This window comes from Diuraphis noxia, unplaced genomic scaffold (genome assembly GCF_037042655.1).
Source record: "Diuraphis noxia isolate RWA-SAM2 unplaced genomic scaffold, SU_Dnox_SAM2 contig0001, whole genome shotgun sequence".
Classification (NCBI taxonomy): Eukaryota; Metazoa; Arthropoda; class Insecta; order Hemiptera; family Aphididae; genus Diuraphis; species Diuraphis noxia.
Genome location: NW_028301711.1, coordinates 92,366,434 through 92,381,728, shown reverse-complemented (window position 1 = coordinate 92,381,728; position 15,295 = coordinate 92,366,434). Strand labels below are relative to the sequence as shown.

Below are 15,295 nucleotides of genomic sequence, written 5' to 3'. Positions count from 1 at the left end.
AAAAAAATTCACAATAAGGACAAATTTCACTATCTGGTTCATAAAATCAGCAATTTCACTATGCGGAGACATATATTTCCTTTTTATTTTAAATTAGTTATATGAAGATAACCTCACTTTCCTTCCCTGCCGAGCTACCACTGGTTCATGGTTGAAATATTATGTGTTACACTTGTATTATCCCAGGACATCTTAAATATATTTGAAAATTATCTTCATCGCCAATTTTTTGAGACATAATATTAATAATGTATAAAATTTACTCCAAAATATTATTATAACTGTGTTAATGTGGAACCAATACGTGTTTATTGTTGGAATCGCATGTATGAGACACACAATTTGCGTATGACAGAACAATCCTCCACCATAGATACATATTATAATTTATATACGATTATATTTTTATATAAATATTATTTGTAACATTAATTTATTTTGCGCCAACAATACGTTGTCAGCCATTGGTTTGTGGCCATATATTATGATACTATCGACCAACTTAACAATTTAACATTGAAACTATTTTTAATTTAGGTGGTCGCGCTTGGAGCAACAGCCAGACAAACGGTGAGGGCGGCTGGTCGTACTTGCCGGACAACCAGAACGTGTTCTACAGGGCAGTGTACCCAGGCAGCAACTACAAGTCGGGTACAGTGTACATCATACCCGCCATCGTAGGTTGCGGGTGCGCATACCTTTGTGCCACGACCAATCAGCTGCGCAGCTCGGTCGTCTGCATATGTCCTTCAGACTTCAAACTCGGGGCCGATGGCAAGTCGTGCATATGTGAGTACTTACAATATTATTGGGTGATATTATTTTGTACCAAAGTGAATTGAATTAGGTACAAACTAAATCGATAATTATTAAGCAAAATTTTTTTTTCGTATAACGTTATGTCCGGGAATAGGCACGAATGCCTAGTTCGGACGCCTATTTGGCAGAATTTCTAGTGGGCACTCGTAGGTTTCCCATGCCCGGGTGGGGGATGTCGAAGATTCTTTCTCTAAATAAAAGATAGAATAAAAATTTAAACAAAAACAAAATTTGCTTTATAAGGTTAATCTCAAAAGTGTACATCTATAAAAAAAAAATATCCACATTAGGTTTGTATTATTCCTATGTTATTTGTAAAATATTATTTTGACTGAAATATGAAACGAATAGAAAACAATCAGATCGAACTTGATTATTATTAATGAGCACAAGTAAAGGCGTTTTGAATGATGGAAAGAGTGAATTATTGAATTTAACTATGTTGTTTTACGACCTGCAATTAGCATATTATAACTCCAGTTTTTTTATTATTGTTTCAACGACACTCAAAGTATAAAAAAAAAACATTTAGTACGATTCTATGTATCGTATAGGTCCTATACTATAGGACATAGGTATTGCAGAAAGTAGGTAAAGAAATTATACGATCGGAAGCACAAGACATGCTTGTATAGATTTCAATTACATTATTTATTATAATGTTAATTTTATTAAACTATTTAGAATCAATTCATACATCTATCACATTCCGAATACAATTAATCACGAATTAGGAAAACTTTTTTTATACTATCAGAAATATCTATTTACAGACCATATATTATATCAAAACATAACAAGTATATGAAAACGGTCGTTATCGATGCATTTAATAATATTTATAATAACTGGATAAAATAACATAACTACATAAAAAAAAATAACAAATCCATATTCATGACTATGATCGGTTTCCCCATTTCCACTTGGACTCTATTTTTTTTCCCCGTCATGATAATGTTAAAACCTGAATTATATCATTGATCATGATGATTTTTCCATAACTCGATTCGTTAAGAAACTAACTAACTAGATAATATTACTTTATGATTTTCTTTACTGTGGTCGTTTTTCGTCGTAACCTTTCATTAATTATATGATTGAAGAGTTTAATTTTCTTGCTTCAAATAAAATGTGTAAATATAAGATGTCAACTCGTCATATTTCGATTTCTTTCGCTCATCCCTGTGTTGTTACTTTCAATATTATAGCGAATTCACATGCTATATCAAATGATAAGTTAAAAAAATTATTGGTGTCACTATGTAACTTTTTTGATATTTAAATTGTTATGCTATTTATAATCATTTTTAAATTTTAATAATTTATTCGCTCATACTATAACTTACATGAAAATGAAAATACCATAAAATAGCCAGCAAAGTGACACAGCTGATAGGTAATGCTCTTAGGTAAGTTAAATTTTGATAATAGGAGATTGCACTGTAGTACTAAAAATAACATAACAATATGTTATGCTTAGTCAAAACATAAATTTAATATATTGCGTATCAACCAGAGAGAGTAAATAATTATTTGTGATTTGATATGCTTTTCAATAACTAGCATCATAATATTATGCTGTATTATTAATGAAATAAATAATAAAACATAAAATAAAATAAAAAGAATTGTGACCATTGATCAAAAATAACTCAAAAAATAATGACGTCACAAACAACATTATTAGAAAATATAGCTTCTTCTAATGACATTCACCATAATTGAGTCGATAATTCACAATCAATATTTCAAAAAAACATTAATTGAAAATATTTTTTTTTTTTGTAATTTAAATATTTATTACAACTAAACTATATTTTTGGAAAAAAATAATGAAATTCTTTAGTATTTCAGTCTTTCGAATGATAAAATACATTTTGAATAAAATTTCTCAAAGCTGAATATTATTTGGAGTATTTCGATCTATTGATATTTCAAAAAAGTTGTTAAGTTATATTAGTGGACCAACATTTTCCGAGATACCGCTGTACCTTACAACTCCAATCATCTAAACATTATATACCTACTTTAATATAATAACTCATATAATTAAACTATACTACGTAAAAAAGGAAGAGGAAACTATAATAAATCGGCTACGAATAGGACACACATTTATCACGCACAGCAATATCATGACAAAAAAAGAGCCATCCATTTGTGAACGTGCGGCGAGTAGCCTACATAGTCAAATATGTAATCATTGAATGTCAAAAATACGAAGACACAAGAAAAAAGTCATATTTCACAACAGATCGGAGAAGCACTGGTACAAACAACTACTAACATCAAACATTTTATCTATACTATGAGATATGATTTTAAAAAATATGCTTGTTTTCATTAAAAAGAAATAAGACGATAAATAAAAGAAAATAGTAAATAAGTATCTATAATTTGTGGCGCCCTCTTGTCGAGACATTTTCTGATTCTTTCAATAAGACATCAGTATAATTTTGTCAACAGATGGATACAGATAACTATTAAATACACCATATCTGTGAAATATTTTTGATTTTTGTAAAAGTAAAATTATGGAATTAATAAGATTATATTCACACATTATCTTCAAATGTTTTGTATTTATTCACCACCGCAATCACAAAATATAGCAACTTTTAAATATAGATCTTGTAAATTTCAAAGCTTTTTTTAACTAAAATGAAATTCATCTGATAAGACCAATACGTAAGTGATTCTATGAGTAAAATTAATTTTGTAATTTTGTATGTACATATTTAATTATGAAATAGTTTTAAAACCGGAAATCGATATAATATTATTTACATGTCATAATGAATGTACAGAACATAAAACTTAGAATGTTGCATTCAGTTCATATCCCTCACCAAACCCTCCGAGGTTTTAAGACATCTAACCCCCAATGTGACTAAGTCTACGAAGAGACCAAAATAAGAGCCCTATTTTGCATCTTAAAATTTAATACTCCTGTAATATTTTTTTTAAAAAAATAGGTACCTACAGTAATTTTTTAGACAATAGTGAGTTTTAAGTAGATATTTAATTACTTTATAATAATTGTCACTTATTTATTAGTTGGATGATTCTTTGATAATTATGCATGGAACATAAATTATACAAACAATTTATATATTAAAATAATAAAAATATATAGTAATATGATTACTATTTTTATAATTAATTCCTATATATATTTATAACATATAAAGGTAAACTAAAGTTTAAATGTAGCTCTTGAATACGATATTTTTATTTTAAATATAATTTTTAATTGTATGTCAAAAAAATATAATTAATGTTAAAATATAATATATAAAAATAAGGTATAGTATGATGATTAATATAAATAAAATTTTTTTTTTGTAGGGACTCTAAGGGATTTACAATTAACAACGTGTAAAAACGAAAATAATCATAATATTAGTTATTTTAAACCGTTATTATTCGGATTATCTAGGTGCACAGTAGGTATGATAACATTAAAAAAAATAATATTGAATTTAAAGGGCATGCTACTATAACAGAAACGAAATTTCACTGAAAAACACGTTCATGGAATAATGGTTATGATTAATTTATACTAACCTAGTATAATTCAATGGAAAACGTCATTTTTTCTTCAAAATAAATGTTTTAAAAAACATGCTTAGTATTATCTCAATTAAAATTATTGTTATTTTAAGTCATCTATTTTATTTTTAGTCTTCACTTGACACGTTTTGCTCACTAAATTTAATGATAAATTATGAATATATTTTAACATAAATTAGAAATATTAATATCTGTAATATCATTTATTTGTATTAATAAATAATGCTTATTTTTAAAATACTAATTACTCAATATTAGCATTAATAGTAAAATATAATTTTACGATTTTAGTGATTGCGGTACCTTAATAAATAATAAACTATGACATATGAGCAGGCACGTATACAAGGGGGGATTAACCCCCCACGAAATAATTTCTTGGAAAATTAAGTCAAATTTATTATGCTCCTAGTACCTATTATAAAATATTTTTATAATTAGCTGTTGACTGTTTTTCTCTTCACCAAAAATTTCTATTGAATTACTTAACTACAATAATTGTATGTGCATATAATAATCAAATAAAATAATACATTTTTGTTCTATTCGACGTTCGTAATACACATTATTTTAAGTTTTATTTATTATTATTACTATTACTATTCCTAATATTCTTATTTCCTAAATATATTTACTTCTGAACACTGAACAAATGACATACATAAAGTTCGAATATTTAGCATAATAATTGTCACATTAAAAATAATGAGTAAGTAGGAAGATGTTGCTGTACAATTTGTATTGCTATATTTTGCCCCCCCCCCCCCCCCCCCGAAATAGTATTCTGTGTATGTGCCTGCATAATATGAGTATATGAGTAACTAAAGTATTGACCATAATTAATTGATTGACTCGTGGGCTTTTGTACTTAGATACGATGTAGGTATTAGTTCACATAAATTATTATAATGCAGTGCTTCTTCTAATTCAATTTATTATAGGTACTTGAATATATGTTATGCTTGATAATATGTGAAGCTTCCAGGAATCTATATTTTTTAAGATCTCAGATTGGTATATATGTTTGTAGTTCCATTTAGTTAATATAAGCATTAAATAATTTTTAGATTGAGCTATAATAATTAGTAATAGCAAGTGATCTAGCACATACAAATTATTATATTATTTTAATTTATATTTAATAGTTTCTATGAAGATATTTTTCAAATATCGTCTTATACATTTGCTACAGGTGGTGGTAGTTATTTTGTGATAAACATGCTTGAAATTATTGATAGTTACACAGTTGTATAAATTGTAATGTAACTTTGTAATGCCAGATTTGCAATTAATAATTAGGGCATAGATAATAATATGTTAGTCATTTGATGTAAATGCTATTAGGTATATTATGTTCATAAAATATTAATAATAAAATATAAAAATACAATTAAGAATGTAGGTATAACAATTAATATTTACCTAAGCCACTTATACTTAATAAGTTATATTACAATCACTATTCAACACTTTGAGGCACTTTAGTTGCGTCCTATTAAAAACGTATACATGAATTGCGTCCCACTATATTGGTTAGATGGTAGAATTTTTATTTAGTTTTCAGGAGTTCCCAAGGTATATTAATTATGAAGAAGTCTGGGATCTAATATGATGTTTCGATAATGATATAAATCATGATAATTAATAAATACAAATATAATTTTTGTCTGAAATTTTAATAAACATAACTATTATTATGTATTTATTTATTTATTACATTATGGTCTATATTTATTGATTTTAATTAAATATAAATGATTTAACATTTATTTGATTTGTATTAAATTTCATACACCATTTTTTTAATTGACTTATGGTTATATTTATAGTTGTTATTTATTTATTTTTGTTACTTGTTTAAGAATCCCTGAATTAAATACACGAAGTGCGTCCTACAAATTCAAGACGCAATTCGTGTATACCTTTTATACAGGACGCAACTTATAAGTACATTTTCTTATGATTGGTAGATTTTTTCTACTATAATATTATCCAAGATAATATCGTGCAAATAAAGAAATAATTAATTAGAAGTATATCTCTGTTCTGCTCGTCAGTAAATCGCCAATGTGGATATATGGTAGTGAGATGCAGAGCAATCCTATCAACATCAAAAAATTATCAAATTAACCATAATTCAATTAATCAACCTACAAATAGCATCGATGTGCAAAATATTACTAGTACCTAATGCAATGTACTATGTTGTTATAGTATTTAAGTAATGGATATAATTATTTATTTTGTACTAGGCTCCACTCATTTATGCCACGAGGTAAATAAATATATTTTTTCTCTCTGTATTTATTCATTGAACGTCCTTAAGAGGACGTTTCACCCGCATGTGTTGTCTCCGTCTTACAAGTGCGTAACATTGCAAAAACTGTTTTGCGCGGGAAAGAACAGAGAAAGATACAGTTATAACTAAGAAACGAAATTTTCACCACATAAAAAGGTGAATTTTGTCTGTGCAATATCGTTTTTATTTTTTCGATATCACTTATACAACAAAAATTCTTATTGTTTTATAATACATTAATTTTGCGTTTTTTAAGCATGAATAACTTTTTTTGTAGTTCTGATATCGAAAAAATAAAAACGATATTGCACAGACAAAATTCTCCTTTTTATGTGATGAAAATTTCGTTTCTTAGTTATAACTGTATCTTTCTCGGTTCTTTCCCGCGCGTAAAAGTTTTTGTAATGTTACGCACTTGTAAGACGGAGACAACACATGCGGGTGAAACGTCCTCTTAAGTTCTTTGTCAATACGTATCATAAGTGGGTAGTAGGGAGATCATGTGATGTATTTATTTATATATATATATATATATATATATATATATATATCAATATGTACACGATACCCCCTTCTCCAAGAGGAGAATATAGGTATAGGTATTATAGGTATTGAAGTTGTGGACGTGCACTAATGACGATCAAAGAACGAACACATTTACCTGAAAGTATGACTATTATGACGTTCATCAACGATCAAAATAACACGAACTCTCTCTCCGTCATGCACAATATTAATAAATTTAAATAGGTACTATTTGTGAGTGAAATTACATACAATGATAAACACAACTTGATTTGAATAAAATTATCTACAAATTGCAACTAAAGCGTAAAAATATTCTATGAAAATAAATTCTTAATATTTATAATGCGCCATCAATTATACTTATTCGTTAAATCTGAACGCATTTACTATTTTAGAATTGGTAGCTAAGTTGATGTTATATGATAATTTAAAACTATTCTAATATTATCGTAACGTAACATCAATTGTATATTATGAATATAATGATATAATTTTTTAATAGATACCAAACAGCCATCACACATTTCACAGTTGCAAATCGTGTAAAATTTAATGCACTACGTTTAGCCCCGTACCTATTATATTTTATAGATCACCAATCACTTATTAGTCAATTGCGTTACGGTTGATTTTATTATACATATGTATACCCATAGTCACTCGATAGTCCATTCGAATTATATTATAAAATATCGGTACTGTATAATTTACAGAATAGTGTAAATAGTCGATGGTGTTAACTTTTTACGGACACTGCGGGACTACAAGGTTTAATAATTTGTGTGCAAAACCGAAGGATAAAATACCAATTTTGAATAATTTATAAACCGTTTGGTACGACTATATGTTTGGTTAGGATATGATAACAACAGCACATTTGTTATCTTTTAGTTTTGGTTATTGAGTTTAAGTTTATTAATACAACACTAAATTATGAAACTGTGTGCGTCGAGATAATGAATAAAAAATAATAATAATACATTCGATTATAGACGTGAGGCCTTTGTATATGACGTGCGATTAACGCATATTTTTGTTTTTATAAGTTATTGAATAATTGTGTAGATATAACGATAGTGGTAAGAAGGGTCCTAGGTAGAAAATATATGGTGCAAAAATTTCACGTGCCTGTGCAAATTTAATTTATATTAGTTAAACTAATTTACCCTAAATCAAAAGCGTAGTCTATGAACCATACAATATAATGTTTACACTAAGCAAACGTATTTTACATTAATTTATACCAATCTAATTAGCACTTAGACACACAGTCGTGATATCGAGATAGAATTAATGGTACGAATAATATAATAATAGTGATTTATCCTAAAAAATAAAGACAACATTGAATGCCTTACGATATATATAAATATTTTACTAATTTAATGTAACATAATTTTTAAGCCCAATTAGTAAACTTAATTTAATACACAATTATCTATTAATATTATCCACTTTTCTTAATTTATAGCAATTATATAATAATATATTTTTACAGATCAATCAACGGAGACGACGAAGATTATATTTATGATTACCGGAAGCGTGTTTACAGTTGTAATTATTTGCTTGATCTTAGGAATTTGGATGTGTAAGTATTCATTGCTAATTGGATCAATACATTTTACTAACATTTTGCACATACTGTTTTAGATAGAAGTTATCGAAGACGAAAAGAACGCAAAGAAAACGTCAATATACTTCACAATGGTATTTTAGATTACAATATGACATCGAGAAACAGAAATGGAAATGTAGACATCAATCCTACTTATGATTTTAATGGAAGAACTTTAACTACGAATGATCTTCCGAGAATATTAAGGGAAGAGTTAAGAATACAGAAGTAAAAAAATTTATGTTACATATTATTGAATGAAATAATTTATTGTATAAAACAATAGAATGAAATTATTTGTATTGCATTTAAAACTTAAAAAATATCGTTTTTGATTAATATTATCATTTGTGCTTGATCGTATTTATTTCAATGATTAAATTATGTAATGATGGCGTAGGTTTAATTTTTTTTTTTAGTTTTGGTCACAATAATAAAATGAATTATTCCAATTGTCACAGACCCATAATATATTATAAGGGTCGTGTAACTTTGAATCGTCGTAATATAATTTAATCAGTGTTGTAAATGTGATTTTGAGACAGAACAGCACTATTATAGTGGAAAGGAACTTTTAACTTTAATTTCTAAATGGCAAAGTTTAAAATGTATGCTACGTGTGATTTCTAGATCTATTGGCGAAGGAGCTTTTGGCGTGGTATACCGTGGGTACTATAAAAAAACGGGTGAAACGAATGAAATGCGTGTCGCGATAAAGGTTAGTACCAATACGTGTGTCTGATCAGAATACATAATACTTTCATTGAGCTAATATACCACCGTACACAACACTCGATTGGAATTGTTTCAGACTCTACAACCAAAAAAAGACATGACCAACGTAGAAGTTAAATTCGATGACGACAATACACCTAATCCAGAAGTCGAAAGAGAAAAAAGGCAAAGGATCAAAAGAGCTGAACTATCTTGTATACGTGACTTTCTGACCGAAGCCATCATAATGAGCCAGTTTAATCATCCAAACATTGTTAAATTTATTGGAATAACTTTCGAAAAAAACTATAGATTCATCGTCACAGAACTTTTGAGTGGTGGTGATTTAAAAGAATTTCTGCGCAAGAATCGTCCTTCAGTTGTACGTATAATAATTATAATCGATTTTATAATAAAAATGATGCCTATCTAATGAACGATACTAATAAATAAATTATTGATGTACAAAAAATGTAAAACTTTGCGAAAACAAATTAACATAACAAAATGTTGACATAATGTAGATTTATTGTAAAATATATAAAACCTTAGAGCACCAAATTAGTGTATTATTTAACGGAACACAATTTATAGGATTAAGAAGTTTAAACAGAAAAAAAAAATTTAATTATCTTTTATCTTTGGAAAATAATAATTTATTATTTCGACATTAATATTTGTTTCTATTTATTATACTATTTACAATTTAGTTTTGAAATACCTATATTTTTTCTAACAAGGTAAATACAATTTTCAGCAACAAAATCACAAAATCATTCCCATAAAGTTAAAAGATTTATTGAAAATGGCATTGGACATTGCCAAAGGGTGCGTATACTTGGAAAATCTTCATTTTATCCACAGAGATATTGCTGCCAGAAATTGTTTGCTGTCTACGACAGGCCGTGGAAGAGTAACAAAAATTGCCGACTTCGGAATGTCTAGGGATGTATATAGGTACGTCATCTGTGTATTTATATGTGTGACAATAATAATATAGTGTGACTAAACTTTTTTCTTTCAGAAACGAGTATTACAGAAAAGATGGCCAAGCAATGTTACCCATTAAATGGATGCCAACAGAGTCATTGATAGACGGTGTTTTTAATTCAAAAACTGATATTTGGTAAAAATAATACACTTACGATTTTTTAATAATAACCAACGCAATTATAATATAAAAATAAAATAAAATTATATTTCTAAACGGACGAAATGTAGGTAACCGTGAATATGCTGTATAGTAAGTGTAGGTTGAGTGTACCTATCGCCATTGAGTAAAACACTGTTATGAATGTATTCAATTTTAATTCAAAGATATATGTTGTATACAAAAAACAATTTTGAGTGTATACGGTCTTTCAGCCCGTATATTACAATGAGGAAATTTTATAACATTATACTATTAAAGTAATTAATTTTACAATTTATTAGTGATACGGCAGGTTGAATTATTTTTACAGATAATATTTAAATTGAAAATATACTTGTATATATGAAATGTATAGAAGTTTTAAGTTTTAAGTAGTTAGCCACGAATAATATTTTAAATTACATCAAAACAACTTTTTATTCATAATAAATATCATATGTCATCCAAATTTAAAACTAGAACATGTATCAAAAAATTTATTTTGTAGTTTCTGTATAAAATAATTACAAGCAATCTTGTTTTAAATTTTCGATCCTTAGCTATAAAGTGTGAACATTTCTCAATTTTGACGAATTCTTATACATTTAGAACTTTCATATTATCTTTATTAATAAATGTTAGGATCATTTTTTTTTTTTATATATTCTTAGATGGATATAATACAAATTTACGAGGAACCTTGTGCTAAATTATCAATCTTTTGATAAGGATAAAAATGTTTCTTCATTAATTATAGAAAAAAAAACTAAACAAAAATGTCAAAAGTCTATATAACCAGCTTAAAAATCAACAAAATATCATACAATTTATATATATGATATAATGCTTACATAAATCAATTGTGTCGATAATATTGAGAGTTTTCAATTTTAAATCTGTTCCACTCTGAATCTAAAATACAACATTCAACTATACAATTTATTAATTAATATTAATTAATTTATCTTATACTATATAAAAAACTTTTAATTTCAAAATTGTTGTTCTTGCTGTATTTGCTTTTACAACAATTAATCTGGTACCTAAATAGATATTAATGGTGTTACATAAATATCTTATATAATGAATCAAGTAAATATTATTACAAAGTTATAAATAAAGTCATCTATTTGTTTGAATTTTTTCTATGGACATAGTTAATATTTATGTTATTCACAAGCTGCATTAATAATTATTAAATAAGTATAAAACATATTCAAATTATAAATTTTCAAAAATACCCCTCTAAGACTTATAATAAAAATTTTATAATAATTTATTTGAATTTATTTAACTTAACAGTTTTGGGTATTCTGAAAGTACTTATAATCTCTCATGTATAATGTAAATGTTTTTTTCAGGTCTTATGGAATTACATTTTGGGAAATCATGACATTTGGGTCTATGCCATATACGGGTATGACGAACAAAGAGACAATGAATTACGTCATGAGAGGTGGGCGTTTATCTCGACCAGTGATTTGCCCAGAACCAGTGTATAAGCTAATGGGCAGCTGCTGGAAAACTAACCCTCAAACCAGGCCTACGTTTGAGTACATCCGTAATAAACTTCGTCTCTTTATACAAGTAAGCAGTTTTCACGCAAATACGCCTATATAAATAATGAACAGTATCATGAAATATTTTGATCAGGAAAAGCACTGGAAATTTATTGTATATATTGTTGCAAAATATATTATGAACGGTCCATCTACTTTAAGTGATCCAAAATAGTACGAAATATATTTGAAATCAAAATTTAAAACAGTATTTTATTTTATGATTCACAATTTCTATTACGTAGGGCTCATAGGGGGTATGGACCTGTGATTAACTACATAAATAATAAAATTGTACAATCAGTTTTCTTTCTAGGAAATTTTAAACTCTTTAGAACTACTTCTGACCCCTCACCCTATTGACAAGACGTATCCTGTTACAATAAATAAATGTATTACACATCGTGTACCCGCGACCCACTGTAATGTGTAATAACATAATATATATATATATATATATATATATGTGTGTGTGTTTGTTTGTGATCTATTTGCGTAGGACCCAGCCATCCTCGATTTTAAACCTCCGGTGATCGGCAGACCTGCGGCGCAGCTTCCGTACAGAGCGACTCATCCATTAGACGATAATGCGCCGCCGGATGGTGTTCTTCGTGCCCATGACTGCGTCGCCGGAAGTGGTAGTATCCATCAGCTACCCCAAAACGAACACCAAGAAGAACCTCAGTACGTGACGCCACTTCCAGCCGATGACATGTTCGAAGGTGTGGATGCGGAAATTATGAGGGACGCAGAGCGGTTTGGCAGGTTCCGGGGCAGCAACGAGATGGCACCGCTGGATGACGACAACAACGACAATGAGAGCGGTAGTGATGAAGAAGACGAGTACGAGGACGATGACGCAGCGAATATTGGTGAAGTGGACGACGAGGTTGATGATGGTGACGATGACGACGACGACGACGACGACGAACAGAACGTAGAAGAGGAAGAAGACGACGACGCAAATGGTGCGGAGATCGTCCTGGACGCTGACAACAATCGATTCGACGAGGACGACGACGATGCATACGGAGATAACAACGCCAGGAGCAATGGCCCTGTGACCTCGTATCACTGGAAGTAAGTGTTTCAAGTAAACTGCACCTGATAATAGATGGAGTGTGAAAAGCAGTAAAAAGGGTTGAACCTAATTTCATGAGATTCCACTAAAATTGATGAAAGTATATTTTTTTAAATAATTAAATTTAAATAAAATTTGTTACCTATTAAAAAGATCATTAATATCTTTCAAATTTCGGTCTTACAAATATTAAAATAGGTTTAAGTGAAACGTTTACGTTTTACATTGTATCCCATATTTTTTTTAACCACAACATAAAGCAAAATTTTATTAGTACACATTTTTTGAAATTATATTTTATGCAGTATTTATAATAATAATCATTATGTAGGTACACACATCTAACAATATCTTTATAAACAACATACAATCGACAAACACGTATCAATAATTTAATATTCATGTTATTTCAGTAGGTTCAAAGAGACGAGTTTCATCAGCATGAAGGAACCCAACACCAAACAAACGGATGCGGACGGCCAGGCAAATCCGTCTAAGAGAAGAAAATCGTTCTCCGAACTCGAAGACAACAGGCCCAACCCTTATTCGTTGACGGGGCGCGTCCGTTACAATGTAGCCAGTGACGGGAAAATAAGATGCTGACATCCGGACTCAAGGACTTCGGTTATCGAGTCCTTGGAAATGTTATAAAATGTTCTCGCACGCTGCGTGTACAATCTTTATTGTTTATATTCTGTTTTGATGTACGACTGTTGTAAATATTTTTTTTCCATTTTTAATTCACATCATCTACCTATAATATAATTGTTTTTTTTTTTTTTTTTTTGAGAATGTGCTATATACACGTCTAACAACTTGTATATTACAAACAATATTGTGACCTAAATTAACAGACAAATAACTACGCAATAAACCGTGTGTATAAGCAAAAATTATTTAAAATACATAACCGTATACAGTAAAAAAAAACTTATATATACGTTTATAATAATATTGGTTATTTGGTGGGTAAAATTAAATAGGGGTATGGTTAAACCATATTAATTATACGCCATGCTTAAAGCGTGGATAAAAACTTAAAGATGACGTGTGAAATACATATATTTAAATACGTAAAATATCATATTTTTATTTTAAGCATAATATCAATGATTCGTTATATTTAAAACCATAAGCTAAATTTATTTAAATAGGTACCATAAATATATAATTGTGTATTAAAAAGTATCATAGTGTTTACATAAAAATATAATACCTAGTCAAACATGAAATCACTAACGACTGGAAATTATTATTTTATAATAATCTAATATGTCTAAGATGATTTCAAAAATATGATAAAAAAATAAAAAATATTATATAACAAATAAAAATTTTAAATGTTCAAACAATGAAAACATTTTGTATAATTTAATGTAGTAATAATAATAAAATATGACACATATTATAATAATATGCAACTTAGCTACCCTAAAATATAATATTCGATGATCAAGATTAGGTATATTATATTATACATAAAACACGCGCAAGTAATAAATGTAAAATAATTGTATAATACAATTGAAAATATCATTAGATTATTTAAAATATTTTACATGATTGTTGCCACGTTAAGAAATATTACATTAAAGATCTCTGCCGTTTTAAATACAGCTATTTAGTGAATATTATAATTACCTTAAGAAAAAAAGAAAATATTTTGTATACAACTTGAGTAAACTATATTTTTACATAATCAGTAAAGACATAATAAACTTTCGGTTTGTAATATGGGATAATGTATGTCAATCAGTTAATTTATTTTAAAGTTTACAAAGTATTTGACCACGCAGGATAGATTAATTTATATTGAATTTGAACGGTTTATTTTCACTAACAAAAAACAAACATAATTTCAAAAATAATAAAAATAACGAGTTTATACTGAAGCCAATGTGGAATCGATAATAAGCTCAAAACACTATTGTTATACTTTGATACCGAAATAACCTATAAAACAGATGGT

At 28.1% G+C, this 15,295-nt stretch overlaps 1 protein-coding gene across 2 annotated transcripts in view; it reads left to right on the top strand.

Moving 5' to 3' along the window:
* Positions 1 to 14,405, top strand: part of LOC107167771 (tyrosine-protein kinase receptor-like) — a 409,135-nt gene extending 394,730 nt beyond the window's left edge. Inside the window, exons 17-26 of one of the 2 annotated variants that reach the window (XM_089216481.1) lie at positions 538 to 789; positions 8,721 to 8,813; positions 8,876 to 9,068; positions 9,471 to 9,558; positions 9,652 to 9,936; positions 10,312 to 10,511; positions 10,579 to 10,680; positions 12,048 to 12,273; positions 12,745 to 13,325; positions 13,743 to 14,405. In XM_089216481.1, coding sequence (XP_089072607.1) covers positions 538 to 789; positions 8,721 to 8,813; positions 8,876 to 9,068; positions 9,471 to 9,558; positions 9,652 to 9,936; positions 10,312 to 10,511; positions 10,579 to 10,680; positions 12,048 to 12,273; positions 12,745 to 13,325; positions 13,743 to 13,929 — 2,207 coding nt within the window. In that variant the 3' untranslated portion in view covers positions 13,930 to 14,405. Of the gene's footprint in view, positions 1 to 537; positions 790 to 8,720; positions 8,814 to 8,875; positions 9,069 to 9,470; positions 9,559 to 9,651; positions 9,937 to 10,311; positions 10,512 to 10,578; positions 10,681 to 12,047; positions 12,274 to 12,744; positions 13,326 to 13,739 lie in introns of both variants that reach the window. The other variant, XM_089216480.1, reaches the window with a different exon arrangement.
* The last annotated feature ends 890 nt before the right edge of the window (positions 14,406 to 15,295 follow it).